This window comes from Engraulis encrasicolus, chromosome 9 (assembly GCF_034702125.1).
Source record: "Engraulis encrasicolus isolate BLACKSEA-1 chromosome 9, IST_EnEncr_1.0, whole genome shotgun sequence".
Taxonomy (NCBI): domain Eukaryota; kingdom Metazoa; phylum Chordata; class Actinopteri; order Clupeiformes; family Engraulidae; genus Engraulis; species Engraulis encrasicolus.
Genome location: NC_085865.1, coordinates 18,398,281 through 18,415,780, shown reverse-complemented (window position 1 = coordinate 18,415,780; position 17,500 = coordinate 18,398,281). Strand labels below are relative to the sequence as shown.

At 44.4% G+C, this 17,500-nt stretch overlaps 1 protein-coding gene across 1 annotated transcript in view; it reads right to left on the bottom strand.

Moving 5' to 3' along the window:
- The window catches only part of dok6 (docking protein 6), a 90,364-nt gene extending 73,062 nt beyond the window's left edge, over window positions 1–17,302 (bottom strand). Inside the window, exon 1 of the mRNA XM_063206690.1 lies at window positions 17,163–17,302. Within this exon, the coding sequence (XP_063062760.1) occupies window positions 17,163–17,228 (66 nt within the window). The 5' untranslated portion in view covers window positions 17,229–17,302. The remainder of the gene's footprint in view (window positions 1–17,162) is intronic.
- Between the last annotated feature and the right edge of the window lie 198 nt (window positions 17,303–17,500).

Here is a 17,500-nt window from a genome sequence, read left to right as displayed (position 1 = left end):
GAATGAGAACCATTACAAACACAGAACAGATGATGTGTGGGCAGCGATGGCCCTAGGCCAGGGCTGACCTGAAGAGAAACTATGAATCAGCGAGGTGAATGATGTGGACGCATGCAGGCTAACTGTCGGAGAGGGAATACCCATCCCCATGCTACTGACAAGCTACTGACATGCTACCTGCTAACCTGTTTTTACACGTTTCCCCAAATAGCCGGTCCAAATGTCGGTTTTAGTTTTAGTGGATGTTTGGAATTAGAAAGTCATTGGAAGGACTTTTACATTTTGAGCAGTGGCTCTGGTGCCCCCTCACTCTGGAACTGCACCATGCCACCACCATCTGTCAGGGTTGTTGTGGCCCAGGTCTGGCAGGATGAATGAATGACAGAATGACATTAAAAAAACACAAATGAATTTGGCCAGATGCAAAGCGCTCTCGCGTTCTCTGCACAGTGCAGCAATATAGGAAAGTAGACAACGTAACAGGCACTCTGCAGAATGCATATAGCAAATGAGTGATTAGTTCAGGCAAAACAAAACAAGATGTACTGCATAGTGTTATGTGTTATTACTGCGGCTCCATATTGATTGTTGGAATATGAACTACGAATGCTAATAAGTTGGAATTTGAAATGGTATTGTTGTTAATGCTTGACAAGTCTCACATTTAAAGATTTTGGTTTTAGATGGCTATTAGGGCTGTAACGATATTGTATCGAACCGAGAGATCGTGATACACAGAGTCATGATACTGTATCGTGATACAAGGAGACAGTATCGTGATACACCCTTTCAAAGTTTTGTCACCCATCAGTCCAGAAAACAACCACATGAAATGAAGCAATAGTGCTTCCAAGCTTCAAATCATCATCATTATTACATTTAAACTTTTAAAAATTATTAGCAGACTCTTACATCTTATTCCTATGAGCTATCAGTTTTTAGTCATAATTCCATTTTATAATGTTAAAATTTGTGAAATTGTGGGCTGTATCGAACCGTATAGTCAAAAATCGTGATACAAACAGAAGCGTGAGTTCAGTGTATCGTTACAGCCCTAATGGCTATATTGTCAAGCTGTTTATAAATCTAACTGTTGGCCTTTTCGACTCGAGGCATGCCTGAGAACATCCCCCTTCATACTAGTTGTGCTGTTTTTTTTATTGTTGGACTTGGGCATAGACAGAATATTTAATTAGAAGACATTCCACTGAATACAAGAGAAAGAATTTGTAGCAGCTGCTGAATTTTTTTCTACATTGGCAATAGTGCAGGGGAGTGTAATGCGAATTGTATAGCTAACCTATGTATTCTGATAGTGTGGCATGGATTTAGGGAGGGGGAGTTGTTGCAATCGGCTGAAATGGGTGTACAGGTGTTTGGCAGCCAGTTTCCACAATCAGTATAACATACCGCAATAATTTGGGCTGTATTGCAAAATGATGAAAAAGAGAGCAGGAAATATAACGGGCTGAAGAATAGAGCTAGCAGGAGCCAGCTGCTTCAGTAATGGGAAGGAGTAAATACTCGGTCAGATTTCTGCTGACATCAACTTTCCAATTTCAGACTCTGAATCAGACTTTGCAGACCAAAGTGGCAATCAACCGGCAGCGTTCCAGGCTAAACAACAAAAAGGGCTAAACTGAACAATCTCACCTAGCAATTACTCACACGTCTATTGAGCACTGGCTGCACAAGACGTAGTCCTATAACATTCATGCAGGTATGTCTAGCATGTTGTTTAGACATAATATGTTTGGTTGTGAATGGTTTAGGCATGATTCTGTAGTATTAAGGTCCACTTTGACAGAGGCGAATTGCTTTTTCAGAATCCATTAACTTGATGCCAATATAATTAACATTGGCATTATGGTAATAGAAGAATAATTTGGCCAAAAAATGCAGCTGAATCCTTCCATTTTGGCTTCCTCTGGGCTTGACATCAGAGACAATGTATCACTAGACTTAGATTACCTTTGCCCACATCTGCCCTGCATGTCACTAACACCAAATTTGTATCTTAAAAAAGAAAAAGAAAGTAAATATATGTAAACCCTATTTTAAATGCATCTTAAATAGTATACACAGTATCTTGAGTGCTTTAATTATCTACACCCTTGCTAGTTCCGCCAAAGATTTTCTTAGTTAATAGACTGTCTCTGGTTCCATAATGTACAATGTTCCACCAATGGAACTCCTTTCTATCCATTGGAAAAACTTTGTTACACAGCCATCACACTGAATCTTTTGTAATACATTACAACTTGGCCATTGCAATTCTAGTAACAACAAACGTACAACAGCGAACGTCTTAACGCATTAAGGTAGCAAGGAGACACTGGTGCCGACAAAACAGAACCAGCCAACCAGCTGAGGTGTGCAGCACGTCGACCTTCAGCAACCAGAGCAATTGCAGCAGCGGTGGGGCTGCCTTGGGACGAGGGGGGAGCCCAGGGGAAGGGCCCAGGTCCGTGATTAATGCGTCCCAAATGATGAGATTAAAGAGGCGGGCTAAATGGACCCATGATGGATTTGTTCGGACCACAAGACGGCTTTTCCTTCTCTTTGCTCTCTCTCTCTCTCCCCGCTCTCTCTCTCTCTCTCACCACACAAGAAATCTCTGGGGCTTTTTACACTTTACTTGGTTTGTCTACTGCGACCACAGTAACACACATACGGTACTGGAGAGTGGACAGAGCGAGTTTATGGCACAGTTGCACTTCTTTAAACGAGGGCAGGCAAGAAAATAGTGTCTTACTGGAGAATGCTTTTGAAATGCTTCAGATGACCAATTACCCATATCGCTTACGTATGTAGATGCTATCAATGGGTCTTTTCTTTTCAAATGAATATATTTAGCATAATCACATTTACTTGCTTACAGTACACAAATAAAATCACTATCTGTCCATGCAGTAATCTACCGTTGCTTTTAGCCAATTCCCCCACATTTGCCTGGAGTAGACCAGAGTAGAGTTACAAGCGGATTCCAAAAAAGTTGGGACACTTTGTATTTTGTGAATAAAATCCAAATGCTGGCAATTTCAAAACATTCAATATGTTAATAAGGTCGAGCATTATGTGCAGACAACATATCAGTTGTTAAAGTCAAGCAGAAATATTGTTTTGAGGTAATTATGTCATCATTTAAAATTTGACCCATGCAACAAATCCCAAAAAAGTTGGGACAGGGCCAAAACATAACGTAACGTAATAGTGAGATAATTCTAAAAATAACACTGGGAAGAATATTTTAAAAGGAACTATATTGACTGCCAGCATGAATGCACAAATAAAATACCATCACAGAGAGGCTGTGGCACTCAGTAGTGAAGATTTTGAGGGACTAATTACTTATCTATGACACAAAAAGATTGAGTTATCAAAATTGCAGGCATATAAGGCCAATTTCTGTAATATAGAGCTCTGTGTAATCATTGCATGAGTTATGAGATCATGACATATTCGTCGACAACAAACAAACTATGACACTTCAACAATGACAGCTCTCTAAAAAATGACCATAAACACAACACTTGATAAATGCACATGATGCAGACATTAAACAGTGTTGCATGCGACAAAGCTCATTCTAGATGGACCTAAGACACATGTGAAACTGTCCTCTGATTACAGAATGGAAAATATTGCATCCTTTTTTTAAAATCATGGAGTCATGCACCCTCCAGGTTATATAGAAAATGAATACTTCAGCTTGATTTAGTGGTCAGTCTGAAATACAGCTTAATGATGGTAAGGGGGTGCAGAGGTGCCTTGGTTATGGTCTTCTTACTCATGTAGAGCATTAAAATAAATGATGAATAATATATACAGACTTTAAACAGCATACATAGCTACCAATGCATTATGTTTTGGAGCACCTCCTTTAGATATTGCCCCATAATGGTGGCAAATTTCAATCTCTACTATGTTCCAACAGTGTGGTTCCATCATATGAGTAAACGGGTCACAAAATAGTTTTCTTGCAGACAGGATATGCCACATATTAAGCATAACAAGAATGTAAACAAGTTGAAGAACACACCTATCAGTTGAGCTGCTGAAATCATGTCTCACACATCAAAATTCCTAATTTTTTAATAAAATGATGCTATCAGTCAAAGTATTTAACTGTTCAGTGTCATCCCTTGTGTTGTGTTTAGTCTTATCCAATATAAAAAGCATTTTATTGGCCCCGTCCCAGCTTTTTTGGGATTTGTTGCAAGGGTGAAATTTTAAATGATGACATAATTACCTCAAAACAATATTTCTGCTTGACTTGAACAACTGATATGTTGTCTGTACATAATGCTCTACCTTATTAACATACTGAATGTTTTGAAAATGTATTTCACAAAATACAAAGTGTCCCAACTTTTTTGGAATCCGCTTTGTACTTTATTGATTCCAGAGGGATACGCGTATAAAGAAATAGTGTCAGTTTTAAAACACTTACAGCAATTCTGGATCGAGAAAGCGTAAAAATGTGTATTTTGGGTTCATAAAAAGCCATCTTTATCTTAAAGCCTTAAATCCTTAAACGCTCCCATGACATTAGCAGCAGTGGTGGTGGATTTGTCTCTGATTAACTAGAGGCGAGGTCCACTAAGGCTCTGCTACCCGGGATGGCCACGGCTGTGATACTGTGATACCATGTGGCCTGGCCTCTGATAGCATCAGTGGAAGGGGTGAGACCTCCTTAACGCAGAGGTCGAAACCGTTTAATCAGAGACACTTTAGGTCATCTAAGCCACTGGCACTAATAAAGCAAGACTTTCACATCAAACGAGAAGTACTTTGCGCCGTGTGTTTCAGTGTGTGTGTGTGTGTGTGTGTGTGTGTGTGTGTGTGTGTGTGTGTGTGTGTGTGTGTGTGTGTGTGTGTGTGTGTGTGTGCGTGCGTGCGTGCGTGCATGTCGCGTGGGCGGCATGCATGCGTGCGTGCATGTGTGTCTACATGCTTGTGTGTGAGAAAAACAACCAAAGGAGACATAGACGGTGTGTGTGTGTGTGTGTGTGTGTGTGTGTGTGTGTGTGTGTGTGTGTGTGTGTGTGTGTGTGTGTGTGTGTGTGTTAAAGAGAGAGGATCAGGGGAGGGCTGTGGTGGGGTGGTAGAGATCCTGATTTGACTTTCAAATTTGGTTTGCTGTGTTAAGTGCCAGTCTGGCATAAGGACGCGGGATTAGAGAAATTAAATTGCCATCCAGGAGAGTGTGTGATGAGCTTTGACTTTTCAGCATGGATTAGCGGACTTTGCACTTTGTAAGCAGTCCACGAGAGGCAGAAACAAAGCCGCTGTTTGGGCCGCTAGCATCGTGGCAAATGTGTCCCGTCAAAAGCACATGGCTTAGCAGACTAAACGCAGACCCACACATACACACATTCGTGCGCGCACACAAACACACAGAGTCACACACACGCACGCGCACACACATACAGTACGTATACGTAAACTATGTAGGGCCTACACACAAATGCATGCATGCATACACACACACACACACACACACAAACGCACACACACACACACACACACACACACACACACACACACACACAAACACAGACAAACAACAACAGCAACAAATTCCAAGAACGCTTCAACAGCACAGCTAACACAGCATCATCCTCTAGGCTTGTTGTTCTCAGCACTACGCACTATGTTGCACTCTTCAGGGCTCGACTTGTACAGCAAGCAGGTAACAAATCCCAACATCATGGCTCCTGCAGCACAGTCAGGTATCTCATCCTTATGAATAAAAACTAAAATAAATAAAAATCTATGGGGAGCATGTCCAATTAGAACCGCCCCCGCCCCCCCCAACTCATTCCTCTATGCCAGTGGTTTTCAAGGTGGGGGCCGGGGACCCCTGGGGGGCCGCGAGGGGATGCGAGGGGGGCCGCGGAAAGTTGGTAGGGAATAATAAAATAAATTATTGAAGAACTTGAATAACTAATGTACACCAAAATAAACCAAAATTGAAGCACACAATATTCCCATTAGTTTATTTTATATATCCTACTGGGGGACTGACTCACAGGCCTAGGACTGTGGTTGTGGGGGGTGCACAGGAAAAGTAGTGCGGCACGACCCATGTAAAGGGGGCCTTGGCTGGAATCTACCCGTGCATGGGGGGCCTTGTCATGGTTAAGTTTGGGAACCCCTCTATGCCACTCAGCGATTAATGAACCAATATCTGTCCGATCATTGGTTCAATACCCAAGCCTGGGTAAGCTTCACGGTGATGAAAATATCTAGCGGTACATGTGTTGTGTGATAATGTGCTGTGTGGGACATAGGGAGGCCTCTCCCTGCATGAATTACTGTGAAACAGCATGTTGTCGCGCGTGATGAAAGTGCTTGCCTCATGGATGTGTACATCGCCATCGGCTGACCCCCCCCGCCGACCTTGTGCGTTTTGCGGCTTCCCCCTTAATCAATTACTCCGGTAATAGTAACATTAGCCCAGTACCGGGGGAGTTTCGACGAGGACCGACCAAACAAAAAAGCTTTTTTGATAATTAACAACGACGAGCGAGGAGGATCGATGATGATGTCACATGTTTAACGTATAGAGAGCGGACCGGTGCATAATGCTACCGCTGCAGAGGTAGTTTTGTCTCTACAAGCAAGCTGCATTTTCTAACGCCAACACACACACACACACACACACACACACACACACACACACACACACACACACACACACACACACACGCACACACACACACACACGACTACAGTAGTCCCGCACCGCGCCCCCCCCATTCATCAGGCCCAATTACAGGTCTCCATCCATCCTCCACACTGTCTCCATAAGCCTGATGGGGCCAGAACGGATGGAGCCTCCACGACGTGCAGCACATGTGTGCACAGGCACAGGCAGGATGCAGGGGAATGCACACGTGATGCGCACTGTACTGTAGACACAACAGTAGAGTGGAGGGAGGATGACACAGAGACAGAGACAGAGGGACAGAGAGAGAGTACACTGTAAAAGATTTCAAGCTGAAATTTACAGCTAATTGATGGGGAATAATTGCCAGCAAATTGTTTTAAATTTACAACAAATTGCAGAAAAAAAACAGTTGCCAGCAAGTCGTTTAAAACTACAACACTGTTCCGTTTTCAAAACTACTCTGACCATGGCACATGTCCTGCCCCCTCATCCGCCCGCCTCCTCCCGCCTCCACCCCCGCTGCCCGCCTCCATGTCTGAGATGCCTTCAACATGGTATCGTCCCCATCCTCCACCATGACTGAGATAGCATGGTACCATAATGCCACTCTGCTCTAAGCATATACTTCTACAAGTTCAGCCTTGCATGGGTGAGGCACAAATAATAAATCACTCAGCATAGTGTTGTCACAGTGACAGTGATAGTTTCCTCAAGAGGACTTTCATTTATCAAGTAATCTCAAAGGGGAATTCAAAAACAGTCACAATAAGGACTGTATGGAAATGCATTTGTCAAACCAATCAAGTGGTCTAAATTTAATATTATGCAAAAAACACCATAAAACATGCTATGCTACAAGATGGCTCTCAAAAGATGAAACGACCCAACCAGTTAACCTGTCAGGCAGCCAACCAGTTAACCGACCAGGTAGCCAACTGGCCTTGACAGACTGGCTGGTTGACTGGCCAGCTGCCTGTCCGATTCACTGGCTGGTTGACTGGCTGCCTGCCTAAACCGGACAGGCAGCCGGCCAGTCAACCAGCCAGTCAACAAGCCAATCAACTGACCAGGCGGACAGGCTGTCAGTCAACCTGCCAGGCAGCTAGCTGGTCAACTGGCACTATGCTGTCAGCCACCTTGTCAACAAACCAACCACTCATCTAGTCGGCTAATCAATTGATTGCCAGTACCAGTGAGCACCAGTGAGTCAGGCGCTATGCTGTGCCATTCAGACAAGCAACCAAAGCAGTGTGACAGTCCAGGTTTATATAGTGGGGCAAGTGAACCATGTGACCAGAGTAATCAGGCATTGGGCAGGTGCTGGCAATCATTGAATCACGGCATGAAAGTGATTAGCAATAAAGTGAGGCAAGGCACTAATTGACAGATTGGTTAGGTATAGAGTGTGACAACAGAGTAACAAGAGAGATCTGTATCAAAAGCTAACAAGTTTCTAGAATGTTCCAATCATTGATGCTCCTGCTCTAGAACTACAGTTTAAAAACAGACTGGGCTCCTTCTAAGATAGTGTTTAAAAAAGTATAAGGATATTCTTAAATGGATTGGTTTTGGCCCTTGTTTAATGCACATATCAAAACTTCAGTTCCAAAAAGTTTTCACTCTGATCCATGTTTATAAGTAAACATTACATATGTATGTGGAATTTTCTACACGGTGGTTGGACAAAATAACTGAAACACCTGTCTTTTTAATGTTTGGGAAGTTTAATGGCTCAAGTGGGCCAGCCTGTTGGCCAATCTTCATTAATTGCACATTGCACCAGTAAGGTGAAGTTGAGTTGAATTGCTGGTGAAAAGTTACCAGCTAATGGTTGTAAAATTACAACACATTTGCTGGCAAAAAGTTGCCAGCTCATTGTTGTGAAATTAAAGCAAATTGCTGGTGAAAAGTTGCCAGCTAATTGAAGTAAAATTAAAGCGAATTGCTGGCAATAAAAAGTTGCCAGCTAATTGTTGTAAAATTACACCAAATTGCTAGCAAAAAGTTGCCAGCTCATTGTTGTGAAATTAAAGCAAATTGCTGGTAAAAAGTTGCCAGCTAATTGAAGTAAAATTAAAGCAAATTGCTGGCAATAAAAAGTTGCCAGCTCATTCTTGTGAAATTAAAGCAAATTGCTGGTGAAAAGTTGCCAGCTAATTGAAGTAAAATTAAAGCAAATTGCTGGCAATAAAAAGTTGCCAGCTAATTGTTGTAAAATTACACCAAATTTCTAGCAAAAAGTTGCCAGCTCACTGTTGTGAAATTAAAGCAAATTGCTGGTGAAAAGTTGCCAGCTAATTGAAGTAAAATTAAAGCAAATTGCTGGCAATAAAAAGTTGCCAGCTAATTGTTGTAAAATTACAACAAATTGCTAGCAACAAGTTGCCAGCTAATTGTTGCGCTCTTCCAACGCAAACACTGGAAACTTCACAACATACAGCCTTTGAAAATAATGGTCCTGGGTCTCTGCTTCCATTCCTTCTCATGGGATTTTGAGATACATTCTGTTGCTGAAGCCATCAAAAAGCCAAATTGAACCACAGGGGGCTGCCACACCTGAACATTGTTTATGATCTATGACCTGCCCATCCTCTGTATAAATGGACAAACCATCATTGGCCTCTCCCATGCCCTTTTAGCAGAGAGAAGCCCGTTTTGAATTGCACTGAGCTGAAATTAGCGCACCTGGACGTCATTTACAATCAGCTGGCTCATGACCAAAGAAGATAGATTGGATAAGCAGTATCACTCAATGGAAAATGCATTGGCCACAGTGTAGTAGTTGTGGGCAGTCGTGGCTCAGTGGTTAGAGCACTGGGTTGGCAACCCAAGGCTTCCCGGTTCAATGCCCGACCGGACTGCTGTTGAAGTGCCCTTGAGCAAGGCACCTAACCCCCACACAGCTCCCCGGGCGCCACTCAGCAGGCAGCCCACTGCTACGGACTAGTGTGTGTACTTCAATGTGATTCACTAGCCCAAATGGGATAAATGCAGAGAAAGAATTTCCCCTAGGGGACCAAAATTGGCTCCAATTGGCTTCGTAGTATGAGGGTGTTGCTTTAATGCCATAGAACTAATACATTTCTATGCTTAATGACATGGTGCACATGGTCAGTGTAAGAGGATATCTGATTGACAGTGCTCAGTTTGTGGCCAAATTTACAGCAGCTGTCGGACAGCATTAATTGCAGGGGATAATTAAGGACAGCTGACAAACATTCACTATTGTATCCTATGGCCTGTTCCACACTTTACCATGCTTCCAATTTGACCATGGAAGAAGAAAATTGGACTCCCCTTGCTATCATTCCGTACTACGCTCCGATGATGTCTGTAAACCCTCCTATGTCTACCTCCTTGCTCATGACCAGGTGTGTGCGATTGAAGACTTCAAATCAGTTCACATCCTCTCCACCTCTATCAGGCCTGTATGCATGTTTTAAAAGCATCCAATCAGAATGTGACCTGAGCTCCATAATTTCTGCATGTGGCTTTGCATACATTTGCATTAGGACAGCAGCCCTGACAAAACAGATCTTTACAACAGTATGTTGTAAAAAGTACTATGTGCTGCTGTACATTTACAATTGTGAATTGTACTCTATATGCTATCCCACAATGCATTGCACATTACAGCAGCGAATAGTAAACTGGTATATACATCTTCTTGATGTAGAATTCTAATGTGAAATCACAACAATCTTTTACAGTGTAGGAGAGAAAGAATGAGAGGGCGTAGCATGGTCATACAAGTGTAGAAATGATGAGAAGATGAATGAGAGAGAGACGGGGGGGGGGGGGGGGTTGGGGTATTTGGCGAGAACTGTGTGTGCTTGCCTGCCTGCCTACCTGCCTGCCCGCTTGCCCGTCTGCCTGCCTGCCTGCTCGCTTGCCCGTCTGCCTGCCTGTCTGCCTGCCCTGCCTGCCTGCCTGCCTGCCTGCCTGCCTGCCTGCCTGCCTGCCTGCCGGCCCGCTTGCCTGCCTGCGTGCCTGCCTGCCTGCCTGCCTGCCTGCCTGCCGGCCTGCTTGCCTGCCTGCCTGCTGGCCCGCTTCCTTGCCTGCCTGCCTGCCTGCCCGCTTGCCCTGCCTGCCTGCCTGCCTGCCTGCCTGCCTGCCTGCCTGCCTGCCTGCCTGCCTGCCTGCCTGCCTGCCTGCCTGCCTGCCTGCCCTGCCTGCCTGCCTGCCTGCCTGCCTGCCCACTTGCCTGACTGCCTCTCTGACTGACTGACTGACTGACTGACTGACTGCTTGAAGTTGCCTGCCTGCCTTGCTGCCTGCCTGCCTGTGTGCGTCTTTAGCTGGATTGAGCCCCGCCACTGCGCATCAGACGTGCGGATGACACAGATGAATGGCTCTGGATAGAGGCGCTCGCGCACGTGGCTCAATCAAGCAAGCGCTTAAAGAGCTTCACGATAAACGAAACCACCGTGGCTGCTCAACAGAAGAGGAATTTGCAGCAGATAATAATGATTCCTTCGCTTGCCCCACCGTTCTTTTATTCTTTTTTTCTTAACTCAACAATAAAAACAATTAACATTATCATAAACCCCCCCTCCTTAAAAGTCCCCGCAAGGACATGGTCGCAATCTGTGTCGCTTATTGTCAGAGAGAGAGAGAGAGAGAGAGAGAGAGAGAGAGAGAGAGAGAGAGAGAGAGAGAGAGAGAGAAAACACTGGGGTGAACTCTGGGTATAAAATGGCTAGCTGGTACAACAATGACTCAATTGTTCTCTAATGCGACACTTTTTTTGTTTCAGCAAGTATAATGGGCACGGATGACACACCATCATTATAATACAAACTCTCAATAAGCAGTTCGCTGAGGATGAGGATGAAAAAAAATATGGCGGGGGGTGGGGGTGGGTGGTGAATCAATGATTCTCACTCACTCCAACGGTACTCCTGTACTCCTGTACTGGGATTGAAAAATGGTGTGTGTGTGTGTGTGTGTGTGTGTGTGTGTGTGTGTGTGTGTGTGTGTGTGTGTGTGTGTGTGTGTGTGTGTGTGTGTGTGTGTGTGTGTGTGTGTGTGTGTGTGTGTGTGTGTGTGTGTGTGTGTAGGGGGGGGGGTGTTGAATGTTGAGTCCACTCCAACTGTATATGAACAACAACACACACACAAACACACACACACACACACACACACACACACACACACACACACACACACACACACACACACACACACACACACACACACACACACATCAAGACCTCCCCCCGACTCCATCCGCCCACCACCACCACCACCACCTCTCCAGCTCGACCTCACGTGATGACACATCCCCAGGGAGAACAAAAGGACAACGGTCAGACAAGTTAATCTTTCCTCAATGGAGCTCCAGCAGCAGCACCACCTACCACAGATGGCAGTATCTGCTTAACTGATCATGAGGCGCTGTAATGTGTCTCTATGCCCGATGCCCCCCACAACCCCAGTCTGCCCACAGAAATACCAGCCTGTTTGTGTGTGTGTGTGTGCGTGTGCGTGTGCGTGTGTGTGTGTGTGTGTGTGTGTGTGTGAGTGTGTGTGTGTGTGTGTGTGTGTGTGTGTGTGTGTGTGTGTGTGTGTGTGCATATGTGTGTGTGTGTGTGTGTGTGTGTGTGTGTGTGTGTGTGTGTGTGTGTGTGTGTGTGTGTGTGTGTGTGTGTGTGTGTGTGTGTGTGTCCGTGCTGCATGCGTGTGTTTGCGTGATAATCTCAAAGCCTTTTACCATAAACACTGGATTGTGTGAGACTGTGGACATGGAAATGACAGATTAGAACATCATAGGGGACATCAAATGTGGGTCATCAGAAAACAGACTGTATTTTTCTGCCACATGTTTCATAAGCCATGTAAAGCGCATATAGTCCAAAATGTCAAGTACGCACATGGTGGTAAATGTCATATGCTGAACTTCCCTGAGGAAGAACAATCATCTGTTATTGGTATGTGCATTGTTATTTAACATGTAATAAAACAGCTAATGCTTTGGCTGAAGGGCAAAGAGATTATGTGCGCTGTGCACAAACTAGGGGTGTAAATAATGATCGATATGTATCGATGCATCGGTCCCACGGCCGGCGATCGAATCGAATCGTATTGTGGGGCATTCTTAAACATCAAATATAATCAAATCGCTGGCCCCTGTCTAATGCCCTAGCTCCATAACGTAATAGAAGTGGAAAAGTAAATAATTGAATCGGTGCCTTAAGGAATCGATATTCAATCGTATCGTCTTGGGAGGCTGCGATTTACACCCCTAGCACCAACACAGTAAGCACTACCTTGTCTTTCTCTAATGACATACACTTGCAACCTACTGATAAGCATGCAAATCCTGTGACTATTTTTCTGTTAAATTGTAGCATGGAAACACAACCCTCTATCAATAACTCTCTCCAAACATACAGAGTAAAAAATGTGTTAATTCAACACTTAGAGAGTACTCTGGGACCAAATACACTCTAGAAGGTGTTACATAGACTCTATAAGTGTTGAATTAACACTTGAAAAAATCCTGTGTAGCAGTTTCTCACTCAGCAGATGAGAGAAACACTGTGAACAACACCTCCAAGGAACGCTTGTACGGCATAAGGGGTGTCTAGAAATAACCTGGGCACCGATCAAATCAAGAACTGCAAGAGTTTATTGATTGGTTGAGTTGGCTAAATCAATGCATCACCATTTATTAATTTGAGCCAGTTTTACTGAATAAAAGAAGGTCAAGTCTGCAACAATTTGCAGCTTCTTAAATTTTAATATTTTCAGATTCCCTTGTTCTCTGACAGCACATACAGTAGATAATTTTTTTTGAGGGTGGACAAACATGGGAATCGTCTCGGGCTTTGGAAGATAACCAGGGCGAAAAGAAATCTGCTTATCCTTACGTATGTATGGGATTTGATGTGTCCTATGCTTACTTTGGTGCAATTAATAAATAATTGCATTCCATTAAATGCATTTTACAGTAACATATATTATCTAAATGATATATGCAGTAATACATTATCGTATTGTAGGCTATTGTCTTGCACACAATGTCATAGTGTCTCATAATGTCTCCTTGATGCAGTGGTTGCCCTGATCCAAGACCGTTTCCTCTCGCGGGACTGAGAGAGTAGAGTGAAGGTAACCTTAACCTTAATCTATGTGTTGCCCAAAGCCTCACGGGAATCTCAGCCCACTGGCCTCTGATACTATGTCCTACAAAAATATCATTGAAGGCCTGGAAAAAAAACATGCAGTAAAAAAACATTATCGGGTAATACAAGTCGAGTGAAGCCAGGCTATTTCCATCTATTTATGACTCTGGTGGTAACGGATCTAGTGTTTTCTCCCCACTCTGGTATTTTAATCCACTCCCGATTGTCTTTCTGGGACAGAAACGGCAAACATTGTTGTTGCTTTGTTATCAAACGCTGCCACATTATAGCAGAGCGAAAAAATGTCCTTCCATAATAAACCATAAACCAGTCGGGAGGTTACACACTGCATGCAATACATGTTTTCGCAGACAGGATTCCCTGCATCCCGAGATCAGAGCAACCACACTGTATCTGGCACAAGCAAGCAAAACAGCACGGCAGCACACAGTCTCAAACACAAAGATCAAAAAGCTGGACGGAGCCCCCGAAAGGCAAACGATGTCTAATGGAAGGGGCCTGGGCACAGCAGTGGGGTGGCGGGGCATTCTTGCCCACCCCTCTTCACCCCTGGGCCAGAAGAGGGGAGCGGAGCGGAGCAGGGCCATGGCATGATAAACAGCCAGACCTTGGAGCTCTCTTCCCTTCCCTTCTCTTCTCTTCTCTTCTCTTCTTTAGAGGCAGGCTGGTGTTGGGTTGAGGGACTTGGACACTCTCTGTCCAGAGAGGTCGAGCGAGGGAGGAAATGAACCAGGGAGAAAGTGAATGTGTGCGTGCATGCTTGCTTTCTTGTGTGTGTGTGTGTGTGTGTGTGTGTGTGTGTGTGTGTGTGTGTGTGTGTGTGTGTGTGTGTGTGTGTGTGTGTGTGTGTGTGTGTGTGTGTGTCATAGATAGAGAAAGCAGTAGAGAAAGACAGATATCAAGAGGGGGAAATAGAGTAAGAGAAGAAGTGAAGATGGGGAAGCAAAGTGAAGGAAGAAAGAGAGATATAGAGATGTGGGTACAAAGAAAGGGAGAAAGAGAGAGAGGAAGCCCATCCAACAGCTCAGGAGTATTGATCCGTGAATCCAAGACGAGAGAGAGAGAGAGAGAGAGAGAGAGAGAGAGAGAGAGAGAGAGAGAGAGAGAGAGAGAGAGAAGGAGTGTGTGTGTGTGAGAGAGAGAGAGAGAGAGAGAGAGAGAGAGAGAGAGAGAGAGAGAGAGAGAGAGAGAGAGAGAGAGAGAAGGACCCACTGGCCGATTCAGTGAACTGAGATGTAAAAAAAAAATTCAGGGTGTGCATAAAACATGAAAGCCAGTGAACTGTCTCTTTTTTCTCTTTCTATCTTTCTTTCATTCTTTATTTCTTTTCTTTTCTTTTTTGTGTTTTCTCTCAACTGCAGCCTTGAATGGGAGGCTGCAGACACTGTTTTAAGGAATAAAAAAGCCCACTTCATTTCAGGGCAATGTAGGCAAAAAAAGACTGACAAACAGCGGAACTCAAACAAGCACCACACCGGAGAGGAGAGGGTAATATCAGTGTCACACCTAACACGGACGCCCCGCTGGTACCCACGAGGGAAGAAATCATGCAGCCAGAAACATCACGCCCACAGCAAAAAGAACAACACATGTCTAGGACAGGACATGGCATAGCACTCATGCACTCTCACACACACACACACACACACACACACACACACACACACACACACACACACACACACACACACACACACACACACACACACAAGCCCACCGACAGAGGGGGACAAACGGGTATGTTGTCCCGGGCCCAGAATTGGGCCCCCATTACTTTGTATGTATTGGGTAGGGGGCCCTTTCAGATGACTTTGTCCTGGGCCCACCAAAAGCTGTCAGTGGCCCTGCACACACACACACACACACACACACACACACACACACACACACACACCCAGCAATCACACCTTGCCGCTCAACAACACCACCTGTGCCAACTGCCTACCTGTCATCGTGAGGGATTTTGTTTTACACGCGTAACCTAGTTAGTGCGTGAAAAAGTAGCTCCGTGTCACACTTTTTAACAGATGCGGCCGACACCGGCGATGGATCAACAAGGGGGGGCAAAGTCAAACGTTTATTACCACAAATTTGGAGGTAAATCTACTGGAACTGATGACACCATTAAACTGTTGGGGGACATTAACCGAAGAAAAGAAATGATATCCCAGATATACTTCAGGTACCCTTGACACCATAACACCTCTGAGTGCACCCATTAAAAAACAAGCTATTTTGGGAGGGAGGCACAAAATAATTACTTTCAGTAGTGATGGTACCACAACAAGGTTGAGAAACAAGACAGATCAAAACAACAACAAAGCCTACATGGTGGGGAGAGGAGATGGTGTTCCAGAGACTGAATGCTTTTTGAATATGTTTTTCCTTATGTACAACTAGTTCAAACAACAACAAGACATTGACACAGAGTCTGTATCAAGCATCAATTAATGACATGAAGAATAAACACAAAAAAGCCTCTTAATGAGGAGTGAGGAACATCTCTGTGTAAAACTGCTGCACTGAACATCATGTAGTCTATGGACTACATTTCTCAAAGTTCACTGCAGCAAAGAAAAGATCCAGTGAACTAATTTCCCTACATTCATTATGTTACCACAGTGTAACTACGAGACAACAGCATCTCACTGTCTGCACCCTCAACTTAAGATGATATTTCTCAATGGGCTAATGTCTATGGGTAGGTATGTGGTAGCCTATGTGTGATATGTGTGGTCACACATGAAATAGCAATTAAATAGCGACTGGAAATATACTCAGTTGCATTGCTGGCATGTTGCTACTTTACCTTGTAACAATCAGCCACTAAATAAATGAATATCTATCATGAGAAAGCACATGAGCATCACTGTGTGTGGTGGCAAGGCTGTTTCATTGTCATCATGGGGTGTTTAGTTCGTCAAATAAATAATACGATTAACTTTCATTTCAGTCCTTGTCATGTTTGTCGTCCAGTGCAACTTCACGACAGCACTCTTTTGTAACCAATGCATAACTATAAACTCAGGAAACACATGCCAAACTAAGCACGCAAACTCATCTGCCGTAGGCTACGAGGCACCAAGCTGTCCATGGTTACACATGGTTACATATTCAAATTTCGCATCCTTTACTTTCTGCGTTCACGCAAGAAGAGGAGAGCTGTAGATGAGATGCAGATAGCCTTAACAATTTACTTGACTTCAGCTTCCTTCATATCGCTAAGAATTCACGGCGGTATAACAGCCTATGGAGTAATTAAATCCTTCTGGATCCAGATGCGGTCTCTGCGCTGGTGGCAGCGCAATTTACGATAGCATTGAGCAAGTGTCACTTACCCCCAATTTCTTACTCCGTATTTTCACGTAGCCTTGTTTCACTATGTCATTGAAGTTAGAAGCCATTGTAACAGGTTTACGTCCCTTTCCACGTCTTTCGCCACCTCCTCGCGAAGTCTGCCGTTCTGCATTCAGAGACCACAGGCAACCTGCCTCCCCGTGTCAGCGATCGGGCACCCGGCTTGGGCGGGTCGTTCCATCCGTGGATGGGGAGATGCTGCTCGTCAGCTGATGCGATTCAGTGCCACCGCGGCTTCCTGGATTACACCACCCTACTCCCCACGAGGGGGGAGTGGAGTGCAGCAGACTCACCAGCTTCTGCTCAGGTTTGCATACGG